Source organism: Mesoplodon densirostris, chromosome 15 (genome assembly GCF_025265405.1).
Source record: "Mesoplodon densirostris isolate mMesDen1 chromosome 15, mMesDen1 primary haplotype, whole genome shotgun sequence".
Lineage (NCBI taxonomy): Eukaryota > Metazoa > Chordata > Mammalia > Artiodactyla > Ziphiidae > Mesoplodon > Mesoplodon densirostris.
The window spans coordinates 39,037,704-39,055,415 of record NC_082675.1 but is presented as its reverse complement, the minus strand read 5'-3'; the positions used below and the strand labels follow the sequence as shown (position 1 = coordinate 39,055,415).

Genomic DNA, 17,712 nt, shown 5'->3' with positions numbered 1-17,712 from the left:
ATATTACCTTTCTATACATGAAAACTTTTCTTTAACTTTATGGTTAATCCTTCCATTGTTTGCTTTTTTAAATATAAAGTTTATATTAAACTTTATATAGTCCCAATTAATAACTAAAATGCAATCAAACAGCTCATTAAACTTACCATATCCCCTCTGCATTCCCAGCCCATTTTCTGACAGTCATACTTTATGTTGTTAGAGCATATAACCATTATAAACTCTACCGTTTCCTTTATAACTATCATTTAATCTTAGTTCAATAAATAAATATTTATTTAATGATCACTACCAGTCCTTCAGTTGACATTTCTTCTGTCATTTTGGTTGTCTAAAACTAATTCTCTAATAGATTACTCAGAAAAGGCTCATGGGGACTCGATTCTCTGGATTCTTACATTTCACAGCAGTCTACAGCCTTTATGCACTTGAAAGTCGGTTTGGTTGTATATAAAATCCTTAGCTTACGTTTTCTTTCCTTGAGCACCTTAAATAAATGTTACTTCATTGTTTTCTGGCATAAAACATTGAGATCACATTTTTTTTCTTAACAACAATCTGATTTTCTTTCCTTTACAAGTAACTTGGTCTTTTTTCCTAGATACCCAAAGAATTTTTTCTTTTTTTGAAGATTCTATTCTTTTACCAGAATATGGCTCTGTGTTTGGTGTTCTGGGTTAGTTCTCCCAGGTATGCAATGCGCCCTTTTAATATTTAATTTCAAATCTTTCAATTTCAGGTAAACTTTCCTGGAATTACAAATTTTAGCATTTGTTATATTACATTACTTTGGTTTCTGTTTTTTCCTTTTTGCAAGGATTCCCTAATACACATATATTAGATATTCTATATTTGTCACTTTCTCTCAAATACATTTTATCTTTTTGATTTTAAAATTTTTCCTCCTTTTTACCTTCTGTTTCTCTTAAGGCATTATCGGTTGTATTTATTTGCTCTATGTTGCTTCTAGCTTATTTCATTTCTGAAATGAATTTTTTAAAATTCTTTCCTAAGTTCTACCGCATTTCTAATTATGACTTATTTCATCCTTTCATGTCTTTTATCATTTTCCTAATTTTTTAGCTCATTTTGAATTATTAGATTTTAGTTTTCTGTGCATATCTTTCTGATGTACTTTCATCTGTCTGTGGAGAAGTTATTCTATTGCTTATTCTCCTTTTTCAATAATAACAGTGCATAGGGATTCGACCATGATCCCTTCCAACTTTTGCCTGGATTTACTCTTTCCTTTGTGCCTACTGTCTCTACCCTACTCAATCTGGCTTCTATTCCCAGCATTTTCTCCTCAATGGAGGGCTCTGCCCTGGAAGGGAGATTTGGCTGGTTGGTTTGGAGAGTTTATAGCCCCAGGCTACTCCAGTCCCTTCAGACTTTAGCATGGACCAATTGCTCTCATCCCAAACTGGAGTCTACAAGAGCCCTTCCAGGTTCGGCTGTTGTTATCACATTAATCTACCACACTAACCAATGAATACTCATTAGCTATTCTGGAGTTTCCCCCTTCTCAGGTCCACCTGATGCTCCATTAATTCTCTCTGCTGCCACACAGATGCAGACCCTGTAGCTGTCAATGGTTTATCTTTACTCGTTCACATTTTAAGATTCAAAAGACTATTCTATCACCTGGCTTTGTTACGGATGTTTGTAGCTTTTTCGGTTATGCTAACTAATCTAGTTGTTGACTGTTTTTATCATGAGGATTTGAGAAGATTCAAATCTACATCATCACTACTGGAATCCCAGTACTGCCCTCTAGAAATTACCTAGAGGTTTTGCTTATACAGCAGCTTAATATGGGAGACAGGCTTTGAAGTAATATAGATTTGGGTTCATATTCCAGTTCATTATCTTAGTTCTGATTTCCTCATATTTAAAATAAGGATGTCATACTACCACCTACTTATAATATTCCTAAGACAAATGAAGTCTGTATGTTTATGTATATATGTGTAAACATATATATAGCATGTGCTGCATATGTACGTATACATCATTCAGCACAGTGCTCAGTATAACTGGGCACTCAACAGATGGAAGATGCTATAAGGTGTCACTGATAAGGCGAAAAAACAAAAACATCTTGACTATAAAATAATTTTAAATAGTATATATAGCTCCTATAAAACACGTCAAAAAATGACATTTTAAGTAACACCACACTATAGTGAGGCCTGAAGTATATTAATACATTTTTTTAACCAACTTTAATACCAAAAGCGAACAAAACAAAGAGGGATTATACAGAACTCAACTTTGTGGAGAAAAATAATGATTCTAAAATATAGCCCTGAAATACAACTATCACTTATTCAATACCTAACTAAAGCAATAAAAAATGTCAGCATCATGTGCAAACTATGAAATGTCTTTGAATGAAAGCACCACAACAACAGAGATTAGTTTTTTCTGTTGTGTTCACTATTACATCCCTGAAGGCTAACAGGCACACTGCTTCTGCTAAAACATCTGCTGAAGGACTAAGGCAGGAAGGAGGAATGGACTGATGGAGGGACAGGACATCATGAAGGATAGGAAAGGGGGACTGGACAGGATAGGAGAGGGCAGAGGGCAAATGGGAGTTGGGGCTGGACAGGAAGAGAAAAAGGTGTTGACCAGGACAGGGGACTGGACAACACACCAGGGTGGGTTGGATGTCATATGAAGGGGGTGGGAGGGGAGGTATACATGGGACAGGAAGGAGGTGCTTAAATGGGATGGGACTTGGGAAGACAGGATTTGGAACAGGATGAGACAGGAGCAGGGAGTGGGCAAAATGGAGGGCTGAAGAGGAAGATATAGCAAGGTGGAAAGGAATGGGATACAGGGCAAGGCAGTAAGGGCAGTTGGCAGGATGGAACAGGTAGTACAGAAGGAAAGAGACAGGAGGACAGAAGCAAGGAAAAGATGGAGAAAGAGAAAGATGAATGAAGAGAGGGCAGAACAAACAAATTATTTTGTTACTGTTGAACATTTGATGAAAAATGTATTGAATGACTAAATAAAAAATTAAACTGTAGCTCTTTGGGAGCAAAGCTATCTCAGAAGGCACATGGTCTGAGCTGCTCTTGCAGTCTTAAGTTTTAGAGAGGCATGCCCCCAGGTGAGGAGAGCAGCGGTGGTCCAGCACTGCTGGTGACTGGATGAGCACGTCGCTCTCGTTCTGGGGTGAAGTATCAGGAAGCTTCTTTGCCTCACCCCAACATTACATTCTCCACTAAAAGCTCTATCAAAAAATATTAACTATAGCTCTTCTTTGGACCTTCCCAGGCTAATCTAACTGAAATAAGTTAGAAAATAAAAGGCATACGTATGTTAAGCTGCCAATGAAGATTACAATTCTCAAAGGATTATGCTAATTTAGTTTCTAAAATCAAAGTTTTAAAAACTTTTAAAAACTACATAAACATGGTATATTTCCTAGTCCCAAATTATTTCATATGTACTTACTGGGAGCATAGCTTCAGCCCATTCTCCATGTCCTCTCTGTAGAAGTTTAATTCTTTCCAGGTCATAACAAACTTGTACAAGATCACCCACTTGGAACTGTGAGGGGCCTCCTTCTGCGCCCTGAGCGGCATCCCCACTTCGGACAATGTTCGCTTTAGTGAGAACAGCAGGATTGAAGGTCCACCTAAAAATCAAAGCCAAAATTCAACATGGGTAAGTTTACTTAATTTTAGCACAAATTCTTAGTTAACCATTACAGGGAAAAAAGCTTTATAACACATCAACAGTGTAAAGCAATCCTTTACAATTACATCCTGAATGATTTGTATTTCTTTTTATGATTTTATTATACAGATTTGGGAAAAGAGTTATCCATAATCTCACCACCCTAATATGATACACTTCTGTCTAGCACTTCTGTCTAGATTTTTTCGCACTTGCATGTCTTATAAAATTGTTATTAAAAAAAGTAACACATACTCAAAAAAACAAGTAGTACACACTCGTTAAAAATTAAAACATTTCATAAACATGTAAAGTAGAAGTGAAAGTTCCATTTCACACAAACACACCTGGATCACCACTCCCCACCCCACTAGACACCACAGCTAATATTCCACTGCGTAGTCCTGCAAATATTCTATTAATATGCAGAGTGATGGTTATAAGAGAGTTGTTTTGTTTTCCATAAATGGGATCATAATATTCATATAAATATTATTCTGTGACTTCTTCTTTCTCAGAGAATGCATCTTGGAACATTTATTTTTCAATGTGACAGATATAGATCTATTTAGTTTGATTTAATGGCTACAGAGTATTCCATAGCACCAATATACACAAATGTACTTAGCGATTCTCCTATTGACTATCATTTAAAGTAATTCCACATTTTCACTATTATTACAAACAATCCTATAAAGAACATCACTGTATGTACAACTTTGTGCACATGGGGGTCAGTATTTCATTAGAGATTCTTAAAGGAACCACCTAATCAAAGTATATATTTGTCTACAATTCTGATAGAGCCAAACTGCTCCACAAAGACTACACTATTTCCCCATACCACTGCAATCTCATGGATAAAAATATTATCTAGTTTTAAATTGCCATGTATGGGTATCTTACATCCTTGTAATCACTGTATCAAAACAAATTCGGACGCGGATTTCTTCTTTCCTATACATAAGCATTTTTCTATGCTGCTACCATCTGCACAACCACCATTTTATTGACTACTTAATATCCCATCGAAAAGTTGTACCACAGTGTAAACACATTTCTCCTAGTCCCATATGGTACTCCAAGGGAAAAAAGGTTCCCTAGTCAAATAAACTTTTACAATATGGCATATTATACCCTCCTTTCCTTATTCTAATGGTCCTTAGCATATAAAAGGCTCTGAGAGGTCACAACACACAAAACCCTGCTTACTAAATTCCTATAACCATGTAAACTTTCTTTCTAAAACAACCACAAAGAGAAAGAAGTGCCTCGGATCAGTTAAGAATAAAACTCAAGGGCTTCCCTGGTGGCACAGTGGTTGAGAGTCCACCTGCCAATGCAGGGGACACGGGTTCGTGCCCCAGTCTGGGAAGATCCCACGTGCCGTGCAGCGGCTGGGCCTGTGAGCCATGGCCGCTGAGCCTGCGCATCTGGAGCCTGTGCCCCGCAATGGGAGAGGCCACAACAGTGAGAGGCCTGCGTACCACAAAAAAAAAAAAAAAAAAAAGAATAAAACTCAAATACAAAAAGTTTTCTTTTCAGTCTTATCCATCATGGTGACCTTTATTTACCTCACTCCCAAAGTTCCAAAACCTACCAAACCTGTGTAGTGCCCGAACAGTAGTATCTACTCAAGTTGTTCCTTCTGCCTACAGCACTTCCTTGCCCAGGTGAAAACCAAATCTTTCAACCTTACTTAATGTAACATGCTCGCTTAAGTTTTCTCGGATTTGCCCAGCTGAAATGACCACTCTTCTTCTGTACCTTCAGAATAGCCTGAATACTCACCTATCATAACTACTTAAAACATTTTAATACAGCTATTTCTGACTTTGTCTATCCACATTAATAGAGAAACTCCTTCAAAGCAGAGGACCATGTCTTGTTTGTAATTCTAACACTAATCACAGGGCCTAATACAGGATGAGTATTTAATAAATTGGTGTTGAATAAAGAATAAAAAAAGATTATTTTCTAGAAGTCAAATGTCATGTTACTAATAACACTACTGCCCAAGAAAGAATTTTGACCGAGGAAGAATTCTGCAAGTAATAATCCTAATCTGTGTTAACCTAACATTTCCAAATAACAAACAAGATACTATTTAAGACAAAATATGCTAGTACATGCTACTGTGAACTTAAATTGTAAGATTTTTTCCTTCTTTTTTATTAAGAGCTTTATTGAGATGTAGCTCACATATCATACAATTCTCTCATTTAAAGCATGTAATTCGGTGGTTTTAGTATATTCAGTTGTATAAACCAACCATCACTACCTGATTTCATTTTCATTACCACAAAAAGATACCCCCATAACGATTAGCAGTCACTCTGAATTCACCCCTCTCTCCCCCGCCCCTAACAACCAGTAATATACTTTCTGTTTCTATGGATTTTCTTATTATGGACATTCTGTATAAATAAAATTAGATAATATGTGACCTTTTGTGACTGGCTTCTTTCACTCAACATAATGTTTTCAAGATTTATCTATGTTGCAGCATATGTCAGTACTCCATCCCTTTTTATGGCCAAATATAATATTCCATTGGATGGATATATCACATTTTATCCATTCATCAGTTAATAGACATTTGGGTTATTTCCACATTTTGGCAGTTATTAATAATACTTCTACAAACATACACGTACAGATTTTTGTATGGGCACATGGTTTAATTCTCTTGGGTATGAACCTGGAAGTAGATATGCTGGGTCATATGGTAACTCTATACATAGCATTTTGAGGAACTACTGAACTGTTTTCCAAAGCATCTAGACCACTTTCCGTACTTACCATCAATGTATGAAGGTTTGGTTCTAATTTCTCTATACCCTCAGCAACACTTGTAATTATCCTTTTTATTCTATCCATTCTAGCATGTGAAGTGGTATCTCATAATGGTTTTGAATTGCATTTCCCTAATAACTAATAATGTCCTGCATCTCTTCAAGGGTGATATAAAATGAATTGTGCCCCTCCAAATTTCATATGTTAAAGCTCTCTAGCTCTTAATGTAACTGTATTTGGAGACTGGGCCTTTAGGGACATAAGTAAGGTTAAATGATGTCATAAAGGTAGGGTGCCATGTGAGAAGGCAATCCTCTACAAGCCAGGAAGAGGTCTCACCAGAAACCAACCCTGATGGCACCTTGTTCTTGGACTTCCAGCCTCCAGAACTGTAAAAAAAATAAACTTCTGTTGTTTAAGCCACCCAGTCTGTGGTATTTTGTTAAGGCAGCCCTAGCAGACCAATGCAATGAGTTTACTGGCCATCTCTATATCTTCTGTGGAAAACTGTCTGTTCAAATCCTTTGCCCATTTTTCAATTAGATTATTTATCTTTTATTGTTGAATTTTAAGAGTTCTTTATACTATATTCTAGATATAAGTCCCTAATCAGACATATGATTTGCAAATATCTTCTCTCATTCCATGGGTTGTCTCTTCACTTTCTTGATAGTTTCCTTTGAAACACAAAAGTTTTAATTTTGATGAAGTCTATTCACTCTTTCTTTGGTTGTTTCTACTTTGGAGGTCGTATCTAAGAAACCACTGTCTAATTCAAGGTCACGAAGATTTATGCCTATGTTTTAAGACTTCTCTCGTTTTAGCTCTTGCATTTAGATCTGTGATCCATTTTGACTTAATATTTGTACATGGTGTGTAGCAGGGGTCCAATTTCATTCTTTTGCATGTCAATATCCAATTGACTCAGCATCACTTGTTTTGTTTTGTTTTTTAATTGTAGCTTTATATGTTAGATTGTTGTATACTTGACATATAACATGAAATTAGTTAACATTAAATTAGATGTACACCACAATGACTGAATGTCTGTAAATACTGTCGGCACCGTTTGTTGAAAAGACTGTTCTTTCCCCATTGAACTGTGCTGAACCCCTGTCAAATATCAACTGACTTTAAATGCAAGGGCTTATTTCTGGACTCAATTCTACTCCATCAATCTACATGCTTATTTTTAAGTCAGTAATAGACTGTCTTGATTACTGTAGCTTTGTGGTAAATTTTCAAATTGGGAAGTGTGAGTCCTCCAACTTTGTTCTTCATTTTTAAACTGTTTTGGCTATTCTGGGTCCCTTGAGTTTCCATATGAATTTAAGGTTCAGTTTGCCAATTTCTGTATAAAAAAAAAAAAGGCAAGGATTTTGATAGGGATTGCACTGAATCTGCTGATTAGTTTCAAGAATACTGTCATATGTTAAATGTTGAATTATTTTCCCCAAAAGATATGCTGAAATGCTAATCCCCAACACCTCGGAATGTGAGCATATTTAGAAACAGAGTGTTTGCAGATGTAATCAAGTTAAAATGAGGTCATATCGGATTAGGATGGGCCCTAAATCCAATGACTGGTGTCTTTATAAGGTCAGGTAAAATAATCTTTTGATTATTTTCTATGTAAAAGACTCCAGAATTTCCATGAGCTCAATTAACTTTCTTCTATGACTCCTTAGGGTTCTTTCCTTATGGATGGCTAAGGTACAAATGTTGGCTTGACGAAAATAAAATAGCAGGCTGGAGGACTGTTGATGTGGCTCTCGGTATCAAATAATCTCCCTACAACTGTCTGAACTTGACTAATCAGAGACTGACTTGAATGAATTTGAAAATAAACTATGTACCCAGAAGAAAAAAAGGTCATGTGACAACAGAGGGGCACAGAGACTCACAGGGGACAAGACCATGTGAAGACAGATGCAGAGAAATAAGTGATGCATCGACAAGCCAAGGAAAGCCAAGGATTGCCAACAACCGCCAGAAGCCAGGAGAGAGGCATAGAAGAGATTCTCCCTCAGATCTCCAGAAGAAAACAGTCTTGCCAACATCTTCATTTTGGACTTCTAGCCTCCAGAATTTGAAAGAATAAATTTCTGTTGTAAAGCTGCTGTTTGTGGTAATTTGTTATGGCAACCCTAGGAAACTAATATACCATCTAAACAACATTAAATCTTCTGATCCATAAACAGGAAACGTCTTTCCATTTAGGTCATCTTTAATTTCTTTCAACAATGTTATACAGTTTTTGGTATACAAATCTTGTACTTATTGGGCTAAATTTATTCTTAAGTATTTTATTCTTTGTGATGATATTGAAAATGGAATTGTTTTTTTTTAATTTCATTTTCAGATTGTTCATTGCTAGTATACAGAAATACAACTGATTTTTCTATACTGATCTTGTATCCTGTGACTACGCTGAATTCATTTATTAGTTCTAATAGTTTTTTTGTGGATTCTTTAGATTTTTCTATACACAAGCTCATGTCACCTGTGAACAGAGAGGGTTTAACTTCTTCCTTTCTCTTATTTCTTTTTCTTGCCTAATTGCCCCAGCTAGACCTTCTAGGACAATATGGAATAAAAGTGAGGAGAGCAGACATTCTTGTTTTGTTCCTGATCTTAAAAGAGAAAGCATTGTCTTTCCCACTGAGTACACTGTTAGCTGTGGGTTTTTCATCGATGTCCTTTATCAAGCTGAAGAAGTTCCCTTCGGTTCCTAGTTTATTTAGTATTTTTATCATGAAGGATGTTAGATTTTGGCAAATGCTTTTTGTGTATCTCTTGATATTATCATGTGTATCCTTAAGATTTAAACACAATTAGAGCTAATTCTATAATGTGGTTAGCAACTTAATGTTAATTTTTCTTATTTCATATATAATCCTTCCCCTAAAGAATCTCAGAGAGTTCGTTTCTTTATGTACATGTCAGTAATAAAGCTTTGACAATTATTCAATTTAACTACAGAATTTTTTCTTTAAAAAACTGTAAACATACTAGTAAACTGGAAATATTTTGGCCCCTAGGGACAAATAAATAAAAGACACAGGCCCAGTCTCCAAGAAACACGAAACCCAGAGACCAAATAAATAACCATTTTAGTAGATAACAGGAGACCTAAACAGATAAATGGCGTATGCATGTACCAGGGAGGGGGGAAGGTGAGAGGAAGTAAGCATAAAAGTTCAATATTTCTAGGAGGCAAAGGAGTTAATTCAGAGGAGGGAGACAAGGAGGAAAGGGTATTCTGCATGGAAGGAGTGGTGTGTGCAAAGGTTACAGAAGTGAGGAAACACACGCAGTGCTGTGTGGCTGATAAGCATTAGTGTGTGCACAGGTGTCTGTGGCAAGGGAGAGCTGTGTTACCATGAGATGACGCTGGAGATATGGGCCAGAGGAGTTTTACTGTTATCCCGTTCATTCCGGGTAGACTGATGCAGTCCAACAGAACACAGAACTTTTTAGCTATACTTGGACCTAATACTGATACAATGTATTCTGCCCCCTAAAGGAAAAAAAAAGTGCACAGAACATTGAATCATAAATATATTCATATAAATATATACACATACACATACACACACACACACACACACACACACACACACACTGTTCTTACTTGTTTCCCTCCACTTTACCAACATATTCTGGATTTTCATCTATTCTTGAAGAGTTAGCTGTAAGAAGTCTTTATTATATCACATTAGTTGCTTTCTTTAAGGCTCTTTCCTCTATATACTAACTTTATTTGCCATTACTGAAAATTAAAAAATATAACCAACCTATTGCCACTTGGATACTGTACTACAATGTCATGATCTTCATCAATGCCACAAACAGTTCCAGTTGTAGTTAAAGTCTCAAACATGCCATCAGTCCATCCTCCATGACCGTGCTGCAAAGACTGTACAATTTCTAGGTCAAGGTCTATATTGACCAGGTCACCAATCTGCAATCCACCAGGATTCCTGTTGCCATTCTGCTCACCTATAATTGCAGAGGGAGTTGACAAAGGAAAAGGAAAATCACAGCAACAATAGGCAACTGCACTGTTTTAAATAAGAAAAAGCCCAAGATATTTGAGTTTTAGTTACTATCTAATCTTAAAATGTTTTGAGAATATGTATCAAATTCAAGAATTAGAGAGCTTTAAAAAAAGAAAGAAAAGAAAACAGACTCAAAACCAGAAATAATGTAATGATTTACAACAATGACTGAACAAGGGCAGAATCTACAGAAGACTAGGCAACCATCTATCAGAACACAAAGTTCTGGGCATTGACAATATTCACCTTTCTGCCTGGATGACTTGCTGAAGAGCCAACATAACTAACTAAAGTATATGAAAAAGAACCCTGGAATTTTTTTTCCTCTGAAGTGCTTACTGTTATTAGTTACCAAATAGTTCTTGTGATTTTTGCCTGAAGAGCATTTTTAAATATTTCAAAGCCCATTTCTGAGATTATTTTGAAAACTACTTATGGGATAAAGGATTCATGATCATAAAACACTATGCTGAGAGATCTGAAATGGGTATGCTGATTCTACACTTTCCTTGTAAAGCCCAGATACAAAACAAAGTTTCTGAAAGCAAGAGAAAGAGATGATCTCCTCAAAACCGTAAGATTTTCTTCTACATTCTCCTTTTTAAAAAAATTAAGTATGCTGGAAGAGAACAGCGCTTTTGGGCAATAAGGCAAATCAAATGATTTGGAAAGAGGAATAGAGCGTTCACATGAGAAAGGAAAGCATTCAGAGACTAAAGGTTTAATCAAAAGAATGTGGTAAATGTTCATCTTGCCAACAATGAAGAATCTATAAAATGAAACTAGTTTTGGTTTTCTTGTTCTTTTTTTATTTTAATGATACATGAAATTATATTTATCATATTGTCTTAATCTTAGAGCTGTTCTTATATTTCCAAAGAAATTTTACAGAAATTCTAAGGAATTTATAAGCATTAAATTGTTAGGTCCTATTCTCAGTAGTATAAGAGATATAACATTGATCATATAACACAAAATTTTTCAACAATATAAGTTTATGGTTAAAAGACAAAAGTTTCAAATATAGTATGCCATATAAATGGTATATCAATTATCAAGTCATGACAATTCTTTCAGAGTTTAAATAAATTAAAAAGAACAAATGCTTTAAAACAAAATAAAACCAAAAGAGTATGTCTTTAAAAAGCTTTAATGGTAACTAATTTTTTTAAAGCCCAATTTAAACACTTTTCTGATTCCATGAACTCTGACCCATTACTTAGAAATTTTCTCTAGCCTGCTAACTCACCTAGCACAGGACAATGATCTCTGTAGAAAGAACCTCCTTTGGCATCCTGGACACACTTCAGGTCAGACTAAGAAAAAGAAAAGAAAGCAGAAAAATCACCCTTGAAAACTTCAACTAGAGCTTAAAACCTAAAATACGCAAAAATGTTCATTCAGAACATATCCTCAGCAGAAGTGAAGAGTAACTCTCGGGTAACAGTCACACTGAACACTGCTTTCAAAAACACCCATCAAAAACTATAAACTTGACCTTCAGATAGGTCACACTTTACTTTAAGATTTCTTTTAAACTTCAACATTAATATGCCTGGATCTTTACCATTATCATACTTTGAAAAACACATGCTGGAAAAAAAGAACTAAAACAAAAATCTCGTATTTCAAAAGTACATAACATATTCCATTTTAAAGATATTTTTACCAAAAAAGAGCTCAACTCATTTGATCTTTCTAATCAATTTTATGATATATACAAGGCAGGTATTGTATAAAGGAAATCAGCCAAAACTAAATAGTCAGAAAGTAGAAAAGGAAAGAACCAAATCCAGTCTTTTGATTCCTTGTCCAGTTAATTTCCTATTTATATCACTTTTAGTCCTTACTTTACCATAACTTCGTTAACTCAAGTTCCTTCCCACTTAGCTTTTATAAGAAAGTATTTAAGTATTTGAATGGGGAGGCAGTTGTGGTATAATGAAAAGTACAGAAAATGTGAACTTAGAAGAGCAACCTTGAGGGTGACTGAAAATTCAGAAATAGATTACCTAAAAGTGCCTAACAGTACCATATACATGTATAAAGTGATCAGTATATACATACTATATTAAGGAAAGGAGCTCCTTTATACAGACACATACACACACAAACACACCCCAATCCAACTCTCTTTTACAGCCTCCTTTGCCACTATAGCTCACATTTAGTTCAATCCTAGCCAAAGAGACATGGGTCAAGCAGGTTTAATGTGATACTTTAACCCAGTGGTTCCACTTCTAGGAATCTATCTTAAGGAAATATACCCATAAACGTACAAAGACATATGCACAAGGATGCTTACTGAAACACCGCTTGCAACAATGAAAAAAACAAAAAAAAAAACCCAGATACCCATCAACAGAAATCTCATTATATAAACAATGGCATAACCATATAATGGAATACTACTCAGCCATCAAAAAAGAATGGGATCAATCTATATGTATACTACTCAATAAGTACCTGAGCACACACAGCATGTAAAGCTTCATTTGAAGCAAGTTAATAATCATTTGGAATTCTACAAAAATTCCCAATTTAAAAACAGGGAAAGGCATGAAGATAATAATGAAAAACTAATGACCAATGCTATATACAACTGTAAAAATTGGCGAGTAAACTACCTGTCTAGATTCACAAGGCTCACTTTTATGTATAAAAGGAAGAGATTAAAGCAAAGGGGCAGTGGGATATTTTTTCCCCTCCTAATGAGCATAAAAGAGTTGGGGAAAAAATGAAATTTAAGAATTCTTTGAATGAAAAATGTATTCAAGGTGGAAAGGATATAAAAGGCATTAATATTTTAGCATTAATATAATATTTAATTACACTCTATAAATTAAATAGCTGTGGTCAACATTTGAACGATGATCCATGACATGCAGAAATACAGGACAATCCATTGAATAAACTACCATTATGGTCCTTAAGCACTTAAGTAATTCAAAGTGCTTCTAGGAGGGCTTCCCTGGTGGCACAGTGGTTGAGAGTCCGCCTGCCGAGGCAGGGGACACGGGTTCGTGCCCCGGTCCGGGAAGATCCCACATGCCGCGGAGCGGCTAGGCCTGTGAGCCATGGCCACTGAGCCTGCGCGTCTGGAGCCTGTGCTCCGCAATGGGAGAGGCCACAACCGTGAGAGGCCCGCGTATCACCAAAAAAAAAAAAAAAAAAAAAAAAGTGCTTCTAGTTCAGTCATTTTCAATCATCAACACTACACTTTAAAAATACAGAGGAAAAAACTCCTTAAAAAATAATTCTAACACCTATTGTATTAAATTCTCACTTTACACATGTTCCCTCCAATTGCATACTCATGATTCAGATGGTTGTATTCTGACAAAAGGAGATGACAAAAGAAAAAATGGAAGAATACAATAAGGGCTATTTTTACTTCCCTTCTTTCACCCGTCCAATATTTTCATCTTTTGTGGTTCTTACACTTACCATGCCCTCAAAGCCAACTCTGTAAAGGTTCTTAGCACCATTGTCCCAGAGAACGTAGGCCGCGCTATGTGGGCTTGATGCACTCCAGTCTTGGATTTCTGTTACCTAAGGGAAATTTTTGAGGAAAAAAAAAATTTTGAAGAGGAGAGGAGAAGTTGGTTCTTTTAATTATATTTAAATCTTTAAAAATATTTCAGCTACAATCCTGTGTAACAGGATCATGAAAAATACTTATTTACCAAATATATGTCACTTCTAACATATAACTGAATTATACAGACAATTTTCCAGAATATTATAAGGTAATTTCTAAAACCACTGTAGAAATTTTAAATAGAGAAGCTTAGTGATTATTACAGTGATGGATTATCAGAAAATACATAATTCAATACAAAATTTAAAATCTTCACTCTTAAAGGGTTCCCTCTAACAACAGTGTATTCTTTTAAACCTATTCTTTGATACAAAATTTAAAATCTTTGACCGAATACCCTGAAAAATTCAAGGTAAACCCGCTCTCTGGTCAGCTAAACGCTGATAAGCATGAGGCTCAAAGGCCAAGTTTAAAGAAGACTTGAGTGACTTGGCTCCTCCAGCAGCACCCCTCAGTTGCCCCAAAAAGCAGGCCATCTAAGCTGAAACACCGTGACTGCAGTGGAGACTCAGACACAATCTCTAGGCCCCACATGCCAGCAGGCTGATTAGTAAGAGCGTTTAATACTTAAAAAAAAAAAATACTGGAGTTGCTATTGCTTAAGGACCAAGAATCAACTACACAAAACTGACGCACAACGAGCACTAAACTTGGGTATTCTCAAGTGAACCAGTCTACAGCTCAGAATGGGAAGTCGCACATGCGCAACTCATTACTCTTCTCCACCCTGACACTTATAATCAACCACGCTACATAGTTACTTAGAATGCCAGGCTGATGTTAAATGTAATTTTTAAGGCATGCCCTTAAAAACAGACTATTTCAAATAAGATACATAATGACCATTTAATTTTCACCCTGTACTAAAGAAATAGTTTTGCAAACTATGTATTTTAAGGTCCTTCTGTAGAGATAAAAAGTTCTTATGCTTAAAATTTAATCAAATATTTGAGCAATATTTCAAATTGTTAGTAAATGAGTCTATCTATTCTTTTTAATTTTTCTTTTTTTTTTAAAGGCCAAACGGTGCAGCATGCAGGATCTCAGTTCCCCGACCAGGGATCAAACCCATACCCCCTGCACTGGGAGCGTAGAGTCTTAACCACTGGGCTGCCAGAGAGTACCTATTCTTTTTAATTTTAAAATAAATTATACATTATAAAAAATATCATATGTAAATTTTAAAGAATAATAAAAAACAAAATGAACATCAGACTAAGAAAAAGAATATTATCAGCACTTTTCAATTCCCTTGCATGCCTCTCATCAATCCCACCCTCCTGCCTTCCAACAGAGGTAACTACCATACAGAATGCAGAGTCCATCACTGCCATGCTTTGCTTTCTGATTTTCACAACGAACCACTGTATAACCTTCCAAAGCAAGAGTTTCTAACACTCTAAAGTGAAACATGCAATTTTTAGCAAAAAAATCCCTTCTGATTCTAATATAGTCAGATTCTATTTCATTCATTTTTAAAAATACAATGCTAGATTAAATAACTCTGTGTTTTTATGAGAGGGACAAAAAAGCATGTGACCAACTAAAAAACAAAGACTACAAACTTTAAATCAAATTCATCCTAAATTTCAAATTACTTGGGATATAAGCAAATTCATTACTCAAGCTCTGAATCACTAAATGAAATTCCTTCATTTGTTAATATGATTTGGTTAATCAAGGAAGAAAGTGGAAGGCATAAGAAAATAACTACATTAATTTCATACTTTCAATTCTGATTAAGAAATATGTGCGGAATGGCTGCTAAAACCAGTAGGTAAAAGGTTGCTGAGAAACTCTGTAAAGGATCAAACTGACAAAACCTGCACTGATCAATCTTAACGTCACCAATAGTAGGATAATCAAACTTTATGTGCCTCCTGATGTGATGCAATGAAAGTACACACACAACTGATGAGGAACTCTTGACAAAAAAACCCGAACCTGAATCTAATCATGTCTCTACACCTAACACCTAGTTTATAAGAATACAAGGGTCAGAGAAAGAAGTTAAAGAATATCATAAAGAATCAATCAGCCAAATCCAAAGAACCTTGATTTCTTCAACAAATAAATGGCATTTTTTAAAATGTTGATAATTTTTGAAGTTGGATGTTGGGTGCATGGGAATTTGTTATACTACTCTTTCTATTCTGGTGTATGTTTGAAATTCTCCATAATAAAGTTTTTTAAAAAGAAGAAAATATATCTAGCGTACCTGTATGAAACAATCAACATATATTCGAAAGCATTTGCAAAATGAAAAGTCTTGAAATACTAATGTAGGTAGTTAAGAATACACTACACACTTCCATGATGACTTTGTATCATGCTTGCCAAAACCATGGTGCAAAGCAAAAATCCATGGTACATGTTGGCACATGGTAGGCCATAGGTTGTATCAGTATTACATCAGCCTAGGTTGGTTTATACCCCTTAATATGGCTCATACTAGCCATATTGTTTAGAACATGTAGTTATGAGAATGGGGTGGGAATCCTGAACCTCAAGGGAAAAAAAAGATAAGAAAAGAGGATTGGGACAGAGCAGCCAGCACTGAAGACTGGCCAGCATAGGAAGGCTTAAAAACTTTCTTCATTCACACACATGGTCAAAAAGAGTCAGACAAAAATTACATTTCATCTCAAACATGTGCTTAAATAATGTTACCCTGGAGACTTCCTATTATATTAAGTTCCCTCACTTAGAGTCACATGTGTAAGATGGTTTCATTTTCTTTTCATTTTGTTCTTAAAATGTAACAAGGATTAAATCATAACCAACCAAAAATGTAATACTGATGACTCAAAGCTTCAAGAATGCCTACTTTTCATCCCCCTAAGAAGTGCCAATATAACAAAAATCCAGAAAGTTCCATTTATGTGGCTTCAGACTTCAGCTGCAACTGCTTTTGAAAAGCCGATGAAAAAAATTTTTTCCAACCCTCTGACCATAAAATTAAGCGTGAGGAAGAATATAAAGTTAAAAACAACCTTAGAATGAAAGTATTAAAATAGTTACTTCTTGTGCACTCTTGCAAAAGACATTACCAGAACGTGTACACCACCAAAGGAAAGAGTAAGCTAAGTAAGATGATGTAATGGGATACAGAAAACATGGGATCCGGGTTTCCCTGGTGGCACAGTGGTTAAGAATCTGCCTGCCAATGCAGGGGACACAGGTTTGAGCCCTGGTCCAGGAAGATCCCACATGCTGTGGAGCAACTAAACCCGTGCACCACAACTACTGAGCCTGTGCTCTAGAGCCCACGAGCCACAACTACTGAGCCCGCGTGCCACAACTACTAAGCCCGCGTGCCACAACTACTTAAGCCCATGTGCCTAGAGCCCGAGCTCCACAAGAGAAGCCACCACAATGAGAAGGCTGTGCACCACAATGAAGAGTAGCCCCCACTTGCCACAACTAGAGAAAGCACACATGCAGCAACAAAGACCCAATGTAGCCAAAAATAAATAAATAAAATAAATAAATAAATTTTTTAATGCTTAGAAAAGAAAACATGGGATCCAGCCAGGAAAGAGGCAACGGGATCCATCAAAG

General features: G+C 35.8%; 1 protein-coding gene across 1 annotated transcript in view; it reads right to left on the bottom strand.

Moving 5' to 3' along the window:
* The window catches only part of MIB1 (MIB E3 ubiquitin protein ligase 1), a 117,200-nt gene that overhangs the window by 78,396 nt on the left and 21,092 nt on the right, over window positions 1–17,712 (bottom strand). Inside the window, exons 4-7 of the mRNA XM_060118269.1 lie at window positions 13,998–14,102; window positions 11,800–11,866; window positions 10,287–10,491; window positions 3,469–3,652 (exon numbers count right to left, since the gene is read on the bottom strand). Of these exons, the coding sequence (XP_059974252.1) occupies window positions 3,469–3,652; window positions 10,287–10,491; window positions 11,800–11,866; window positions 13,998–14,102 (561 nt within the window). The remainder of the gene's footprint in view (window positions 1–3,468; window positions 3,653–10,286; window positions 10,492–11,799; window positions 11,867–13,997; window positions 14,103–17,712) is intronic.